Source organism: Ceratotherium simum, chromosome 30 (assembly GCF_057802395.1).
Source record: "Ceratotherium simum simum isolate JZ-2026a chromosome 30, ASM5780239v1, whole genome shotgun sequence".
Classification (NCBI taxonomy): Eukaryota; Metazoa; Chordata; class Mammalia; order Perissodactyla; family Rhinocerotidae; genus Ceratotherium; species Ceratotherium simum.
The window spans coordinates 28063292-28080628 of record NC_141929.1 but is presented as its reverse complement, the minus strand read 5'-3'; the positions used below and the strand labels follow the sequence as shown (position 1 = coordinate 28080628).

The following is a 17337-nucleotide window of genomic DNA, read 5'->3' as shown; positions in this document are numbered from 1 at the left end:
AGACTGCCTCCACACTGGTGTCCACCAGTGTCCTCAGCAGGCTAGTGGCTCAGGAGCCAGCCAGCTGCCTTCTCAGCAAGGTCCCCAGGGCAAGGTGGCCCACAAAGCTGCCATCGGTCACTCACACTACAGCATGAATTCACTTACTGGTACATTTCCTTCCTAGGCAAACCAGCTGAGGGTAGGAGCTTCACCTTGCGGACAGGGAGGAAAGGTCGATGTGGGGCTCAGACACTGCACCCAGTCTGGGTGGGATACCAAAATGGACACTCTCTCTACATCTCTGGACTTGTTTCCTCATCTACACAACGAGGGCTTGGGTCTCAGTTAGCCAAGGGACTGGTTCTGTCATTCTGAAAGGGCGCTGTGAATGCCAGGACAGGGCTTGGGAATCAGGACAAACAGGACCAGAGAGCAGGTGGACGACTGGCAGTGCGCTGAGTGGGCACAGGCGACAGGGCAGCCCCAGGGGCGTTTGGAGGCCTGGATCTGATCGCACCACCCCTTTGCTTCAAGCCCTTCAGTGGGATCCCAGTGCTCCTGGAATGAGGAGAAAACTCCCCACCACAGCCAGCATGGCCCCACCTTCCCCTTCACCTGTCCACTCCAACTCCAGTTCAGGTCTCAGCTCTAGCTTCACCTCCTCTGGGAAGCCCCCAACACCTCCTACTATCAGACACGGAGGGACTCGCGGAGCTCCTCCCCAGCCCTGGTAACAGGGGTGGTGTTGGGCTCTCTGTGACTAGTGATCACTGTCTGCCCTCCCAGCTGCAGTGAGCACCGTGAGGGCAGGCATGGCATGTCTGGGACCCACAGTCATATCTCAGCGTCTGGAACAGCACTTGGCACAGAACAGGCACTCCCTAGACCTCTGTGCAGTGGACGGGTGAAGTCTCAAGCTTGACTAGGCCCTAGGTCAGAACAAGTGGCATTCCAGCCACCCACCCAGTGCTTCAACACCCGACCCCGTGGCCACCCAGGGCCTGGGGGTAGCCTGCCATGGGCACTGAGACAGGGACTTCAGCACTGGACAGATCCAAGTCCGGCTCCGAGGTGGACGTTGCCTGGCCTGCAGCTTTAAGCAGCTTCCCTGACCTCTGCGCCTCGTCTCCTAATCTACAAAGAGGGAGTTACAACAACAGGGCCCAGCTCCGAGGCATGGTGCTGGGGGCCGTGGGGAAGGACAGGATCTCCTCCAGCCAGGTCGGCGGCCCATGCGGGGCACCCTGAGCCCCCGGCAGTCACCTTTCAGCCGCACGAGCTCGTTGTGGCACTTCTTGCGCAGCTGCAGCTCCCGGCGGTACTTGCGCAGCAGCTCCTGGTTGTTGCCGTTGACCTCCTCGATGGCCTGGCCGATCTGACGGGGACGCGCAGCGCCGTCAGGGCCCGCTCCGCCAGCCTCGTCTGCCTGACTGCTGTCCCCCCACCCCACACGGGCTGCTCACTGCCATCCGCCAGGGGCTGAGTACTTGACGTGCGCTGGCATAGTCAAATGTTCCCAACAGCCCCTCTGGGTAGGCACCGCTACCAGGCCCATTGTACTGTGGAAGAAACTGAGCCCCAGAGAGCCTAAGCCGGTGGCTTGAGGCTGCCCTGCTAATAAGCACAGAGCCAGGACTCAGCCCGCACCCCACAGCACTAGCACTCGACTACGTGACTTGGCTGGACCCCAATTCCATCTCGACCCCTGAGTAGCCGGGGGACCTGAGCCTCCATTTTCTCATGTGCAAGAGGGGGATAACACCATCTAACTTGTGGATCTGTAGGAGCTGGTAGGTCAAGATCTCCAAGTTCCATTTCACTGGGGAAAGAGGCACGATGCAGACCACACATACATCTGTCCCCCTTGTTGGGCAAGAGGGAAGTGTACATACAGCTACATCTACATTTATAGGCTGATGTGTTCATCACGCTCAGAACACCCTGGGGGGAGTGCTGGGAGACAGGCTGCTTTCTGGGAGCGGGCTGGGGTGGCAGAGAGGTCTTTCCTTTCCATCTGATGCCCTTCTGCAGGGTCTGAACTTTCTACCATGTCCATGTATTACTGACACAATTTTTTAAAGGAGAACTATTTTCTATTCCCAAAATACGCCCGTCTCTCTACTGGGCAGAGCTGTCGTAGATTCAAGGAGCTGACGGGTATAAAAGGCTCCGCACGTGGGAGGCACTTAGGAGACGCTGGCTACTCTCATTCTGCACAAGTACAGCTTGAAAGAATTAAATTAAACCGAACCGACGTGAGAAGATATGCCACATGTATGAGACATAAGGATATATGTCATGTGTTGGGTTTAACAAGTCATAACACGACAAATACCCAAATGCCTGCCCCGACCAGTCTGTTTTTCAAGCAGGGTCTGAAGGTGGCAGTGGGTGTAGGGGGAGCTGTTGTCTGGGGGGCGTTGTCTGCATTTTGGAGGGGAGCCCTGGGCAGATGTGTGCTGACCGGGGGCCCCAGGCCTCCCCCAGCCCCACCCTCGACGGCCCGCGCTCACCTCGGCCTTGACGCTCTTGAGGGCCTCCTGCAGCAGCAGGGGGAAGCCGCGCACCTGCCGCTTGAGCCCGTTGTAGTCGTTGGTGAGGGTCCGCAGCGCCGGCTGCAGTGTCAGCAGGTTGGTCCGGACGCCTATGTGGACACAAGGGGCGTGAGGGGGACGGGGGTGGGGGGCTGCAGCCTGGGGCGGGCTGGGCCCAGCGGGCCGGCTCACCTGCCAGGTTCTCGTGCACGGCCTTCATCTCCACCTGGGCTCTGGCGAAGGCCTCCTCGATGGCCCGGTTCTTGTCCTCCTCCAGGGACTGCATCTCCTCCAGCATCTGCCCGTGGGCCCGCTCCAGCTCCGCCTCGTACATGGCGATCTGGCAGCCAGGGCCGGGAGCTCAGTGCCGGGGTCGGGGAGGCCAAGGAGCCCCGCCCCTCACCCCTGTGCACGCAAGCGAACACACCACACACACACACACACACACACACACACACGCACACAGGAGAGGGGAGGATGGCCGGCTCTCTCCTGGAAAGGTCTCTGGGCTCCACGGAGCTACTCCTCCCCTGCATTAGCCCAGCACCAACCCAGGGCCTGGTACATAACAGAAGCACGAGCCACAGGCCCCAGGAGAGCGGAGTCGGAGGGCATTTGTTATGATACCGACTAGAGCTCCTTTCCAAGAGCGGGGTGCTGGGCCTCGCGCACAGAGCCTCCCGTGACTGTGTCCCTAAGCCTGGCTGGGAGGCGGGTTCTGTGATCAGATCATTTTACAGAGGAGGAAACAGACTCAGACAAAACTTGTCCCTGGGTCACACGGCCAATGGAGGGTAGAGGGACTGGAACCCAGGTGTGTGACCCCCGAGTACTTGACCCCGGCAATGGACCAAAGGCCCACCCCCAGCTTTCCAGCGCAGCGAGCACGTGCTCCCCCGACAGACCCGCTCAGCCTCCCGCGGCCTGCGCACCTGCGCCCGGAGCTGTGCAGTCAGCTGGTGCGCGCTCTGCAGCTGCTGCTCCATCTCCTTCAGCACCTGCCTCTGCATGGCCACCTGCTCCTGCAGGTGCTGGTTGTGGGCCTGGGACTCGCTGAGGGCCTGCGTGGTCTTGGACGACTCCACCTCCACCGTCTTGATGACATACTGCGAGGTGAGGGAGGGACAGATGCACGGAGGTGCGTGGGTGCCTGGACCTCACGCCAGAACCCTCAGGAACATCCCACTCAGAGCCCCTGGAAAGAGCTGGAGGAGCCTCGGGGTCCCGGCTTTCCAGAATGCTGCAAGGGCCTCCTGGAATCTTCCCATCTTAATGAGTCCACTACGAGCCTGGCTGTGGCCCGCGACAGGGCACAGAACAGACAGGAAGGGCAAAGACGTGGGCAGAATCTAGCAAGGCACCGCGTCCATGCCGGTCACGCGGCGGGCACCTTGAGTGTTGGTTGCTGGATGCCCACTACGTGCCTGGCCCTGGACGGCGAGAAGGGGAAGGGGCAGGACTGACTGCAGACCTGCAATGATCCTTCCACCACACATACCTCCTATTCACCAGGACAAGCCCCTCCGACGTCCGGCCCCGCCCTGGGCGCCAGGGGCCAAGCAGAGGCGCAGTCCAGGCGCGCACAGGGCACTGCCCGCAGCTGCCAGGCCCGAGGCTCACCTTGACGGGCGGCGACTGGGCCCGCAGGCTGGCGATAGTCTCGTGGCTGTCGCGCAGGCGCCGGCTCAGCCGCTCCTCCTCCTGCGCCTTCTCAGCCAGGCAGTCCTTGAGCCGCAGCTCCACCTCGGCCAGCCGGTCGGTCTTCTGCTGCACCTCCAGGTTCAGCTCCGACAGCATGCCTTTGTTCTCCGCCACCTCCAGCTGGAGCTGGGACAGCTTGTCGCGGAGCTGGGCGCTCTCCTGCAGGCAGACAGGCAGGCAGGGGTCACTGTCAGGAACCGGGGTCACCGTTAGGCACGGAGCCCTCCAGGCCCACCTGGTCCGGTGCTCACCTGGCTGTGCTCGCAGCCCGTGCAGGGGGCCGCCGGCTTCGCCCGCAGCTCCTGCAGCTCGGCCTCGCAGCGCCGCATCTCCTGCCTCAGTCGCTCGTTCTCCACCATCAGCAGGTCCCGGTGCTTCTCCAGGTCGGTGCCTCCCTGCAGAGAGCCAGGGCCGAGGGCGGGCATGGGGCGAGGGCAGGTCAGGGGGAAGACAGGAGCGGGGAGGCAGACAGAGGGCGAGGGCACGGAGAGAGGAGGAGAGCGGGGGAGAAAGACGGAGAGAGGGAGACGAGAGGGAGAGAGGGAAGAGGCAGAGAAGAAAGGAGGAGCTCGAGAGAGAAATAAAGACGAAGATGGAGGAGAGAAAGGGCAAGCCGGGTGGTGAGGCAGGAAGTGCTCCCCGCCGCGCCCCACCCCTTCCATTCTATTTTCCAGAGTGTGAAAGTAACAAGAAAAGTCGTATTTATACACAGAGTTCACACTCCCATTTTATGTCAGCAAAGGAGAATTAGCCCCCCTCCCCTTGGGGGGGTCACACGACCTCTGAGGGCCCAGTGAGTGATGCTAAGTGTTCTCTGGGAGTGTTTCCAAGCAGGACAGGGGTCTGCTTGGCTGGGATGCATGAGGTTCGGGAGAGACGGGGTCACACCCCTCATCCGGGGCAGCCAGTCCGTGCAGAGCCCGGTCTGCCCCCCGCCTCCCATAGGACGCCACTGTGGAGCCTCACCAGCTCTGACCGCAGGCGGCTCACTTCCTGGGCCTGGCTAATGAGCTTCTCCTTCAGGTTCTCCACCTGCCGGCACAAAGCCAGGGTCACGGTGAGCCATGTTCTTCACCTCCAGCCACACCCAGCCTCTCGCCCGACCCCACGGCCCCAGCCCTCCCTGTGTCGGAGCATCAGGCCACACCTGGGACTCCAGGTGAGAGATACTTGGCCCGGTCCTGGCAGCCTTCAGCGCCCTCTCCCACCACAGGACCCAGTGAGCCCGGGCTCTTAGGGAAGTCTGGGAGCAAGTGCACAGAGGGGACCCCTGTGCCACCCTGGGCCCACGCCAGGGACAGCTCACCAGGAGACTCAGGAGGCTGACCCTCAGGACGCCTGCCTCTCACAGGCCCCTGACAAGGCTTGTACCTACTTTTCTATTTGTAATTTTATATTCTTTTTTCTTAAAAGGGCCCCCAAACTGTAAAAACTCCAGGCTTTCCAAAACCTGGATCCGTCCTTGCCCAGCCCCTAGAATTTTCCACTTTGAGTGGTTCCTGTTGAGTCTGCCTGTGGAGACAGGTCTGCCAAAGACCAGGGCACATCTGGGACCTGCGTCCACCCCAGCGCCCAGGGTGCCCTGTAGAACTGTGGCCCGTGGAAGGTGTTAGAAAGAGAAGGTGTGCGCACCCCATCGGGAGGCAAGGACCTGGCTCAGCCGGAGCCCGGGGTGAGGAAACCAGCCCAGAGAGAGAGATCCCAGGATGGCGACCTTCACCTGGAGCTGTCCTCCAGTGGCCACCCTCCCTGCAGGACCGAGACCCTGCTGCCGCATCAGCCTGCCTCCAGGAACCTCTCCTCTGGAAATAACCCAGAATGCACCAGCATTCATCAGAGCATGTTCAGGGTTTTCTTGCAGGCCATTCCGTGATGACCACAGTGCACCTTGGAAAAGGCGCAGTGAGTCAGACTCCCTCTGTGGAGGATTAGGTGGCATGGTTTACACAAGCGGGCCACAAGGCATTGGGTTCTTATCACTAAACAACAGGTGACAAAGGCCACTGCTGACAGGGGCCAGCCAGGTGAGACAGGTGAGGGGCAGTGCAGGACTGGAACCCAAGATCCCCCTGCAGGAGGCAGCCACCATGCACTCCCTGCGGGCACAGCCAAGGGGACTCAGGCCCAATGTCGCCAAACTTCGGCCTTTCAAGAGAGGCCAGACATTAGGATTTTCAGGGTGTGTGTGTAAAATCTCCCCACTTTATATGGGTGAGATGTCATCATCAGCCTGTGGGCAGCGCAGGCTCAGAGCTCCCTGTCTCCGGGGGTTGGAGAAGGTGGCTGAACCACAATAGTCCAGCCTCTGCTTCTCTGAGTGGGTCGGGGGAGGAGGTGGGCCACAGACCACGCAGGGTGGCAAAGCTGGTGCCACTTGTCTGCCCATGCCAATACCCCCTTCTGCTCAGAGTCTAGTGCGTGGGGTGCCCAGTTCCCCCGGCCCTAGAGGGAGTGAGGGGCGGTTTCCACGAGGCAGCCTTTCACGCCTTAGTCAGGAAATTAGAATAACCTGACTACCCAACATGAGGAGAACGGTTAGGTAAATCATGGTATCTGCACACAGACTGTTATGTTGTCGTTACAGTTATGATTATCGGAGTTTTAAATGAGGTGGGGAAAGGCTCCTCAACATATAAAGCCCAAGAGAAATCTGAAAACAAAATTGTGAATACAATACAAAAAAGTAGAGGTCTCTGGACTGTAGAATTATACTTGACAAATTCTTGATGCTCTTCAGTAATTTTTAAGTCTCAAAGACTATGTATTCCTCTTGCACTGCCCCTAGCCTGAAATAGACGGGTCTACCTCCTTCCCTCCCTCAGAAATCACCCTAGGAAGATCCACTTGCACTGAGCCGGTGCCCCCAGACAGGCTGCTTCCTCTTCACCGGGCTGGGTGTGCTCTGACTTTGCTTGTCCCCAACGCCACTGCCACTCAGACCCTGATGCCGTGAAAGTGGGGTTTTCCAGTGTTTACTTGGGGGCCAGGATGCCTGCCTGCCACCTGCCTGCAGCCCAGGCTCCTGTTCCCTTCTTGCATCACAATCGGAACTCTGGCTGCTCCCGGGCTCTGTCTGGAATCTCCGAGGGGCGCCCCAGAAGGAGGCGGCTGCAAAATGGGGCAAGGAGGGGAGTTGAGGAAGAGGCTGTAACAGACCCCTTTTGTCAGAGATGTCAGTCACTCAGCCATCTCCTGGCTTGTCTCAGGCAGCAGGGGACAGCCCACCCACACTGTAGGGCGGCCAGTCAGGCACAAACCACTCCACGGTGCGTGGTGACTGTGCCCAGCAGGCTAGCTCCATCTGGGGCTGGGAAATAAGAACGCACGCTGCCCAGGCAGGGAGGCCTTGACCTCCATCAGGGAGTCTGCTTCAGGAAGGCCTAGGGGGAAGATGCCAGTTTTCTCCTGGACTTGAAGGGAGAGCAGGCGAGTCTCCCAGCATCAGGGAAAACTGTGGGCAAGAAGACAGACAGAAGGAGGCACTCGGAGAAGCACGGAAGGGAGACGGGCTCAGAGCAGTGAAAGCAGAGAGCAGGGAGCTGAGGGTGAACCTGGCCGGAGAGCAGGACCTTCTGTGGGAGGAAGCCCCCAAGACACCTTCTTCATGCGCCCCCACAGCTCTGAGTCAGCAATGCTTGCATCTGTATGCAAAGAGGGGAGGGACCTTCTCCATCGTTCATCAGGAGCCCCCATCCCAGCCTGTGACCAGCACACAGCAGATGCTCAATAAACACTTGAAGTAACAGCAAAGGGTCAGCGCACACTCCCGAGAGCAAAGAGCCAGGCCAAGGAGAACGCAGGCTCCTGACAGGCTGCTGTGATGGTCCCCAAGAAGCATGACGCCAGCCCCAGGGCTGAGGAAGGGACCAGGCTGGGTTTGTGCAACATCCCTCCTCATGCCCAGGCTCCTCATCAGCTGGCGAAACTGAGTCACAGGCCTGGTGCAGAGGGGCCTCGGGGGACCACGGAGCTGGGGCCTGTCTGCCGACCTGACACAAGCCCACATTTACGTCTCTCGGCAGAAGTGGGCTCAGCAGAGGGCGGGGGTGCCCTGTGCAGGTCTGTTTTCTCAGCTGTCTGCTCCCAACAACGCAGACAAGCTGCTGATTACCTCCTACCTCCCGCCAAGCCTGGGGCACCACCGCCGGCTGTCTCCTGAGCAAAACAGGGCTCTCCCGGCGGCCGGGCCAAGGCGCTGCAGAGCTGGGAAGGTGAGAGGGCCTGGATCCCTAAGGCCTCGAGTAAACAGCCAGAGGCCAGAGTGGCAGCCCCGGGAGCACCCCACCCTGTCCCCAACAGACTCCCCCTCCTGGGAGACCTGACTCCTGGCTACGTGATCTCTGACCAGGCCTGTCTAGCCCCGTCCAGCCCGCCCTGCCTCCACTGCAAAGTTTTCACATTCGAGTCCTTCTGGCACTGAGGGGCAGCTGAGAACATAATTCTCAGGCCAGACTGCCCAGGTTTCTAGCACCGACCTCGGGTAACCTCGGACAGGTCTCAACTTCGCCATGCCTCTCGGTTTCCTCGTCTGTATAATGAGCCTTCCTCATCGAGGATGTCTTGAGGATTAAATGAGATGAAATGAGATAATATACATAAAGTGCTTAGGACAGGGGTCAGCACACGATAAGTTCTACTATTAGAACAAAAGTCCGTGAAGGCAGAGACATTTGTCTGCTGTGCAGGCGCTGTGCTCCCAGTGCCTGGCGCATACAAAGTGCTCAGTAAGCACACGTGGGGAGAAGGCAGAACGCACGAGGGCCAGGTAAAGCAGAGCCTGTGAGTGAGGCTGTCTGGCAGGGCGCCGGGCAGGAGGGGAGGTGGAGGCTGCGGCACACTGAAGGATGCTCACTTCCACCAAAGGTGGAGGCTGCTACTAGGCGCCAGGCAGTGGGTGCCACACGGGAATGTCAGCCCAGAAGGGCCACATCTTCCAACATTTTATGACAAAAAGGAAGTTCGGATTTCTATGTGAACTTAACTAAGATTTAAATGTTAGCAACTAACTCGATCATTTAAAAAGCAGTCCAGGGCCGGCCCCGTGGCTCAGCGGTTAAGAACGCGCGCTCCGCTGCTGGCGGCCCGGGTTCGGATCCCGGGCGCGCACTGACGCACCGCTTCTCCGGCCATGCTGAGGCCGCGTCCCACATACAGCAACTAGAAGGATGTGCAGCTATGACATACAACTATCTACTGGGGCTTTGGGGGAAAAATAAATAAATATAATTAAAAATCAGCCCAGTGCCCGGCCTGGTGGCCATAGTGGTTGAGTTTGGGCACTCCACTTCGGCAGCCCAGGGGTTCGCGGGTTTGGATCCCGGGCGCAGACCTACACACCACTTGTCAAGCCATGCTGTGGTGGCGTCCCACATGTAAAGTAGAGGAAGATGGGCACAGATGTTAGCCCAGGGCTAATCTTCCTCAGCAAAAAGAGGAGGATTGGCAACAGATGTTAGCTCAGGGCTAATGTTCCTCACCAAAAAAAATAAAAATAAAAAATAAAAAACAGCCCAATTAAAACTAATAAACCAATTCATCCAAGTTGCAGGATACAAAATCAACAAATAAAATTCAGTTGTTTCTACACACTAACAATGAACAATCCAAAAAGGAAATTAAGAAAACAATTCCATTTACAATAGCATCAGAAAGGATAAAATACTTAGGAATAAACTTAACCAAGGAGGAAAAAGACTTGTTTCATGAAAACTACAAAACGTTGCTGGAAGAAATTAAAGACACTGATAAATGGAAAGATGTCCCATGTTCATGGATTGTGAGACTTAATATTGTTAAGATACTCAGAGCATCTACAGATTCAATGCAACCTCTATCAAAATCCCAAGAAAATTTTTTGCAGAAATAGAAAAAGCCCTCCCAAAATTCATATGAAATCTCAAAGAACCCCAAATAGCCAAAACAATCTTGAAAAAGAAGCACAAAGTTGGAAGTCTCATGCTTCCTGATTTCAAAACTTACAACAAAGCTACAGTAATCAAAACAGTGTGGTACTGGCATAAAGACAGACATAGAGACCAATCGAATTGAATAGAGAGCCCAGAAATAAACCCTTTTATACAGTCAAATGATTTCTGACAAGGGTGCCAAGACCATTCAATGGGGAAAGGACGGTCTTTTCAACAAATGTGCTGGGAAAACTGGACATCCACATGAAAAGAATGAAGTCAGACCCTTACCTTACACCTTATACAAAAATTAACTCAAAATGCATCAAAGACCTAAATGTAAAAGCTAAAACTACAAAACTCTTAGAAGAAAACATAGGGGAAAAGCTTCACGATATTGGATTTGGCAGTGATTTGTTTGACATGACACTAAAAAGCACAAACAACAAAAGTAAAAATAGATAAATTGGACTTCATCAAAATAAAAACTTTTGTGCATCAAAAGACACTATCAACAGAGTGAAAAGGCAGCCCATGGAATGACAGAAACCACCTGCAAATCATCCATCTGATAAGGGGCTAACATCTAGCATATATAAAGAACTCCTACAACTCAACAACAACAAAAACCCAATTCAAAATGGGCAGAGGACTTGAACATTTCTCCAAAGAAGAATGGCCAACGAGCACATGAAAAGATGCTCGCTATCACTAACCATTAGGGGAATGCAAATCAAAACCACAAAGAAATATCACTTCATACCTATTAGGATGGCTATTATTTAAAAAAAAAACAAAACAGAAAATAGTAAGTATTGGCATGGATGTGGAGAAACTGGAACCTTTGTGCACTGCTGGTGGGAATGGAAAATGGTGCCCCCACTGTGGAAAACAGTACGGTAGAGTCCTCAAATAATTTAAAATAGAATTATCATATGATCCAGCAATTCCACTTCTCGGTATACACCCAAAGGAATTGAAAGCAGGGTCTCAAAGAGAGATGCACACCCATGTTCATAGCAGCATTATACACAGTAGCTAAAATGTGGAAGCAACCGAAGTGTCTACTGCTAGATGAATGGATAAGCAAAATGTGGTGCATCCATACAGTGGAATATTATTCTGCCTTAAAAAAGAAAGAAATTCTGCCATTTGCCACAACATGGATGAACCTGGAGGGCATTATGCTAAGTGAAATAAGCTACTCACAAAAAGACAAACACTGTGATTCCACTTATATGAGGGTCCTAGAATAGCTAAATTCATAGAGACAGAGAGTAGAATAGGGGTTGCCAGGGGCTGGGGGAGAGGGGAATGGGGAGTTAGCGTTTAATGGGGACAGAGTTTCAGTTTTACAAGATGAAAAGAGTTCTAGAGATGGATGGTGGTGAAGGTTGCAGAACAATCTGAATGTACTTAATACCACTGAACTGTATACTTCAAAATGGTTAAGATGGTAAATTTTATGTTATGTATATTCTACCACTTTTTTTTTTTTTGCTGAGGAAGATTCACCCTGAGCTAACATCTATTGCCAATCTTCCTGTTTTTGCTTGAGGAAGATTTGCCCTGAGCTAACACCTGTGCCCATCTTCCTCTATTTTATATGTGGGTCTCCACCACAGTATGACCACCGACGAGTGGTGTAGCTCCACGCCTGGCAACCGAACCTGGGCCGCCAAAGCGGATCGTGCCGTACTTAACCACTAGGCCACGGGGCCGGTCCCACCACCACAATTTTTTTAAATGGTTAAAAAAAAGAAAAAAGCAGGCCAAACAAACAAGACACATTTGAGGGCTAGAGCTGGTCTGCCAGTCTGTGGCCTCTGAGCACAGTCTGTTAAGGTTCTGTCTTGAGGTGCAGGGGCAGTGAGGGGTGGGGTGCAGTCTGGGCGTGTGTCACACTGGCAGGAGCCTTGTAAGCGTGGAGGCCACCACTCCAGGGACATGCACAGAGGAGAGGGGAGCTTGAGGCCACCGGGACATGGCCTGGGGTCGTTGCCAACGTCGGGGAGGGTTGTTGGACTAGCTACAGCCTCCCTTGGTCGCCAGACCAAGACCAGTGACCTCTGTGGACTGAGTCAGCTGTGGGCCCAAGGACTGAGCACTTTGGCCTGAGTGCTCCCCACAAGGAGCACGGTGAGCTCCCAGTGAATGCAAACCTGTCCGCCTGACACTTACCAGTGGAGAGGCCTGGAAAGACTCCTACAGCCCTCACAAGCCCAGGTTCCAACACTGTTAACAGCAGCCCCATTGACTGAGTCAGCTTTGCCAGCAGGGCAGGGGGGCTTCATAAGATAATCACTTTGAACCCCCCAATCCTGTCAGGTAGGTACCATTGTTATCGCCATTTTACAGGAAGAAAAACTGAGGTTCCGAGAGATTAAGCCTTGGTTAAACAACTTGCTCAAGTTCACCTGACTACCAAGTGGTGGACCCATGATTGGAACTCGGGTCTCAGTGACCCCTGTAGAGCCCTCACTCTTAACCACTAGGCAACACTGCCTCTCAGGAAGAGCACTGTGGGAAAGCAGCCACAGTCAGGAGGCGAGTGGGGACAAGGCTGGGAACAAGGCACCATGAGAATGAGGCGGGGTGTACCCCCCATGGGCTTTTCTTAGAGAAGCAACATTTAGAAGACCCGGAAGGTCAGTCTGTGTCAAACCACAGTGAGGCTGCCAGGAGATCAGAGCAGGAGTGACATCTCACGAGGCATAGTGCTTTACAGTTTACCATCCATTTTTCTGTCCCGTCACAATTGATCTGCCCAATAACCACAAAGCGACATTTATTAGCCCCAGTTCAGAGACTGGGAAATGAAGGCTCAGAGAGGTAGTGCTTTGCCACAGCTGCACAGCTGGCGAGCGGCACAGCAGGACTAGAACCCTGCTCACAATTCCAAATTCAAAACCCTTCCCAAGAACAACGATGCTGGCGGCGGCAGCAACACCAATAACACTGGACCATCTCATCGGGTGGCTATTATGTCCATTTTACAGATGAGGAGACTGAGGTGCAAAGTGCTGATTAACCAGCCCAAGGTCACACAGATAACGAGCCGTGGCAAAGTCGGGATCTGAACCCGGCTCCAGGCCCACATGGCTGGCCCAGCTCCACGGGGCCGGACCCTCCAGAGAGGGGCTCAGAGACCTGGAGCTTCAGGAGCATCCCCTGAGAAGTTTCCAGAAAAGAGCTGGCAGTCAGCAAGTTCAAGCATAAGATGTAAGCAAAGACCGGGCAGCCTTCTGAATTCTCCAGATCATCTGCGGGAGGGTGAGGAGGGGGCGGGAACGTCTGGAGAGCTGCGGCTCCAAGACACCAGGAAGGCCGGGACGCTTCCCCTTCAACTTTCCCTCTAAAACGTAAGTAGATTTTGCTAATTAAAGGAAAAAGAATATTTTTTTAACTTGCTTAAAGTCACAAAAGGCCATATGTTATTATGATTTCATTTATATGAAATGTTCAGAAAGGGCAAATCCATACAAACAGAACACAGGTCAGTGGTTGCCAGGGGCTGCGGGGAGGGGGAAATGGGGAGCGACTTAACAGGTCTTTTTAGGGAATTTCAGAAAACGTTCTGAGATTAGATAGTGGTGCTGATCGCATCACCATCTTAATATACTTATGACCATCAAATTGTCTATCTTAAAGGGGTGAATTTTACAGCATGTGAATTATATCTCAATAAAGCTCTTAAAAAAAACAAACTTGTCTGAAAAGTAAACAGCCTTCACTGGGGAAGGTCAGGGAAGGAAGAGCTGATGATGAGCTGTCAACACGGGCCAGATGTGTGTCCTGCAGGGTGGGCCCCGGAACAACCCCACAGCCCCACGGGGCAGCGCCTGGCCCTACGCTCCAGCTACACAAGCCTTGGTTCCACCCTTACACTCATCTTGCTCCTCCTGCCACAGTCCCTTTGCACGACTGTTCCCTCAGCTCAGAACGCACTTCCCCTGCTCTGTGCCAGACCTCATCTCCAGCACTGCTTTCTCAGGGAGGCCGTCCCTGACATCCCCGACAGGTCGTGATCTCCCCTACAAAGCCCCCTGGTCTAAGTCCTCATGCCCTGTGTGTGTGCCCACCTGCCAAGCCCTTGTTCCTCTTCCAACTTTATGTGGGTGCAAGTAACAAATGTCCGTCCTCCCCCAGACTGCAGCCTCCACAGGCCAGGGCGCACCTGTCCACCTGGGAACCCCCAGGGCTCGGCTCAGTGCCCAGTACACACCAGGCCCCCAGCACACAGCTGAGGAGGAAGGTGGCTGGGCATCACAGGAGGTAACAGTGATGTAAGCTGGTGCGTCACGCCTTGCACAGAGGAGACCCCGTCTGTGGGCAGACAGGCCCAGAAGCAGCAAATAATGGGGTCACAGGGCCCTAGGGACACCCCAAGGAAGCCCACCCAACTCAGCAAGGGGCAGATGGTCAGGACAGATAGTTCTTGAGAAGAGGAAAATGAGCTGCATTTAAAAAGTGCATAAAAACCTCTGCTGCCCCCTGGAACTGAGAACAAGTCACGGTGTTCAGTGATGTTCCCTCGAGCAGAGGGTCCACGCGGCTGGGTCATCTCTTTGGATGACAGAGCGGCTGGCTCTTGGGACAGAGAAAGAATGTGGCCCCACCTGAAGCAGGGCTTTGCACAGAGAGCCCCAGGCCCAGAGCTCAGGGTACAGGATGCAGTGTGGGGATGATGTAGAGACAGGGTTGGGGACGTAATGGAAGTGGGGACGGTCAGACACAGGCACAAGAGGCAGACACTGACGATGGGAGTGGGGAGCTGAGCCCCAGGAAAGGGGCCTCAGAGCCCACGAGGAGGTGGGGAAGGAGAAGAGAATAAAGCAGTCAGGCACGCAGCACAGGCCTCAGGGCGGGAAGCATCCCTGTGCCTTCCTGCTCTACTCATGTCTACACCACAGCCCATCACTTCTGGAGAGGCAGGTCCTGGCCCCTGGTAACCACGAGGAGTGGGCACAGGATGACCAGGATGGGAGGCCCAGGCCTATGACTCTTGCCATCTCACCCTCTTGTGCATTCCTGAACCAGGAGAGGAGACCCCATCTGTCTAGTATGCTGGTGGCCTGGTGGGTGCCAGGTGCCCCGGGCGATGTCCTCCGACCTACTCCACGGTGGGCAGTGGCCTCTGCCCGTCCCAGCCTCCCCAGGTACCTGGTTCTGCAGCTGGGTGGCTGTGGCTTGCTGGTCACTGTCGCGGAGGGCCAGCCTCTCCCGTAGGGCCGCCAGCTCCTCCTGCAGCTGGGCTTTCTCCTCCTGCAGCTGGGACATGGCCTCCACCATCCTATGCACCATGGGGGCCGCACCTGGCGGCCCCGACAGGCTCGAGCACCTCCCGCCGCCAAAGAGCCGCCCACCTAAGAGCAAAGTGCGGCCATCAGCAGGGCAGCCGAGGTCCCATCCTGGTGGAGGAGAGGGGCCCGGCGTGGCAGGGCGGACCATCTGGACAGGGAGGGAATGCAAGCAGAGAGGATGGGCGAGCCAGGCGAGGGCTGGGGGCAGCACAGCATGGATTATAGCCAGGGGCCTCCGGGGCCTGCCACAGAGGAAGCCCCTTCAGCTTAGGACTTAGGAAAGCAACTTTCACTGACTCCCCTCAGAGCATGAGTTCTAGGTCTGATGGGTGATACCTTCTCCATGGCCAGCCCGCAAGGAATTGCAGCTGAGAAAGACATGCCTTCTGGCAACAGCAGAGGAGGAGGCTGCGGCTTTCTCCCTGGGAAACACTATTCTTGTGTCCCAGACCCTCTCCAGAGTTCAGAAGAGAGGCAGGGCTCCCCAGCCTGCCCCTGCCCTCTGCAGGGGGTGATCACCTGCACTCGGAGAGGGAGCATGGGGAGGGTGTGCATGTGCAAGGAACAGACAGACCAGGACATGGAGGCAGACACAGCACGTGGGCAGGAACACAGCCAGGCCCGCTCTGGGACAGACACCTGCGCTCGGCGGGACTGAGCACAGGGACCACACAGGCGGGAGGAAGTGATGAATACTGGGGTGGCCGGGGCCTCAGCCTGAGTCCTCCTCCTCCCACGGCCTTCCACTGTCCTGTCACCAGGAGCAGGAGAGAGACAGACAGACAGATGGAAGGACAGAGACAGAGTCAAGGCCTGGGACCTGCTAATGGGGCCTGGGATGCTTGTCATAGCTTGCTTCGGGGACACCAAGAACAGCCACAGTCTCCGAGGCGGGGAGCTGGCAAGGAGCTCGGAGGAGGGAGAGTGGGGCCGAGGAGAGGGCGGAAGGGCGCCTCCTCCCCTCGCGCAGCCCAAACCGGGTCCTGGCCAAAGCCCTGACAGGCAGAATGAGGAGTCCCACAGTGAAGCACAAAGAGCGCCATCTGCTGGCCGCGAGCCTCGCTCTACGGGGAGGAGCAGGGCTTCTGGGCTCCCATACTAGGTCCCTGGGGGCCGCAGCCCTGTGCAGGGCAGGACAGGGGGCCTCCCAGATTCTGTGAACGAAGCCACCTGCGCCTGAAGTCACATACCCGCTGGCAGCTCTGACCGCAGGGAGGCAGCAGTGTGCTCACTGAGACTGCAGAGAGGCCAAAACATTGCAGCCTGGCTTTTGGACGGGGCTGGAGCGGGGAGTGTGGAGGGAGCAGGTCCTGGGCGGGCCGGGACATTCCAGCACTGTCCCCAGGCCGGGTAGACGATGAGAAGCCCCTGCTCCCACTCTAAAGACAGCAGGCAGAGCTCACGCAGGCCGGCTTTCCCCTTCCTTCCAACCTTTAGGATAGCTCTGGCTCAGGACCCTCTAGAGAGCTGGAACAGTCACTGGTTGGCTAGTGGCCCTGGCCGTGTGGCCTGCGCGTGACACAGAAGGCATGTCACACACAGTTGGGTAAGCTTCTGCTCTCTGTTCTAGAGAGAGTGAGGTCAGACGGATGCTTCCAGGCCTGCACACGGGGCTGCCATGAGCAGCATGTGACCGGCACAGCCTCAGCCCTTTGCAGACCGCCGTGGGGTGGCAGGGAACACACTGGACTCCAGGTCCAAGAGCTGGTTCTTCACGTAAGAGATGTGTGGGAGGGGCCCCTCAGGGTCTTCCACTGTGAAGTGGGGACAAGGGTCCTTGCCCAAAGGAGCACCCCTGGGAAAGGAGCCTGGAACCCACAAGGGATGCACAGGTATGTGCAAGCGCTACCCACAGGACATGGGAGAGCTTTTCTCCTCTGGGACACTGCTCAGACCACAGAAGGTTCTGAG

At 56.2% G+C, this 17337-nt stretch overlaps 1 protein-coding gene across 8 annotated transcripts in view; it reads right to left on the bottom strand.

The window, feature by feature from the left end:
• Positions 1–17337, bottom strand: part of KIFC3 (kinesin family member C3) — a 37401-nt gene that overhangs the window by 6787 nt on the left and 13277 nt on the right. For 6 of the 8 annotated variants that reach the window (XM_014788420.2, XM_087420183.1, XM_087420182.1 and 3 more), the window contains 8 exons: positions 15287–15489; positions 5184–5249; positions 4469–4612; positions 4137–4376; positions 3449–3622; positions 2709–2856; positions 2496–2626; positions 1246–1357 (listed from right to left, as the gene is read on the bottom strand). In XM_014788420.2, coding sequence (XP_014643906.2) covers positions 1246–1357; positions 2496–2626; positions 2709–2856; positions 3449–3622; positions 4137–4376; positions 4469–4612; positions 5184–5249; positions 15287–15489 — 1218 coding nt within the window. The remainder of the gene's footprint in view (positions 1–1245; positions 1358–2495; positions 2627–2708; positions 2857–3448; positions 3623–4136; positions 4377–4468; positions 4613–5183; positions 5250–15286; positions 15490–17337) is intronic. The other 2 variants (XM_087420185.1, XM_087420187.1) reach the window with 1 other exon arrangement.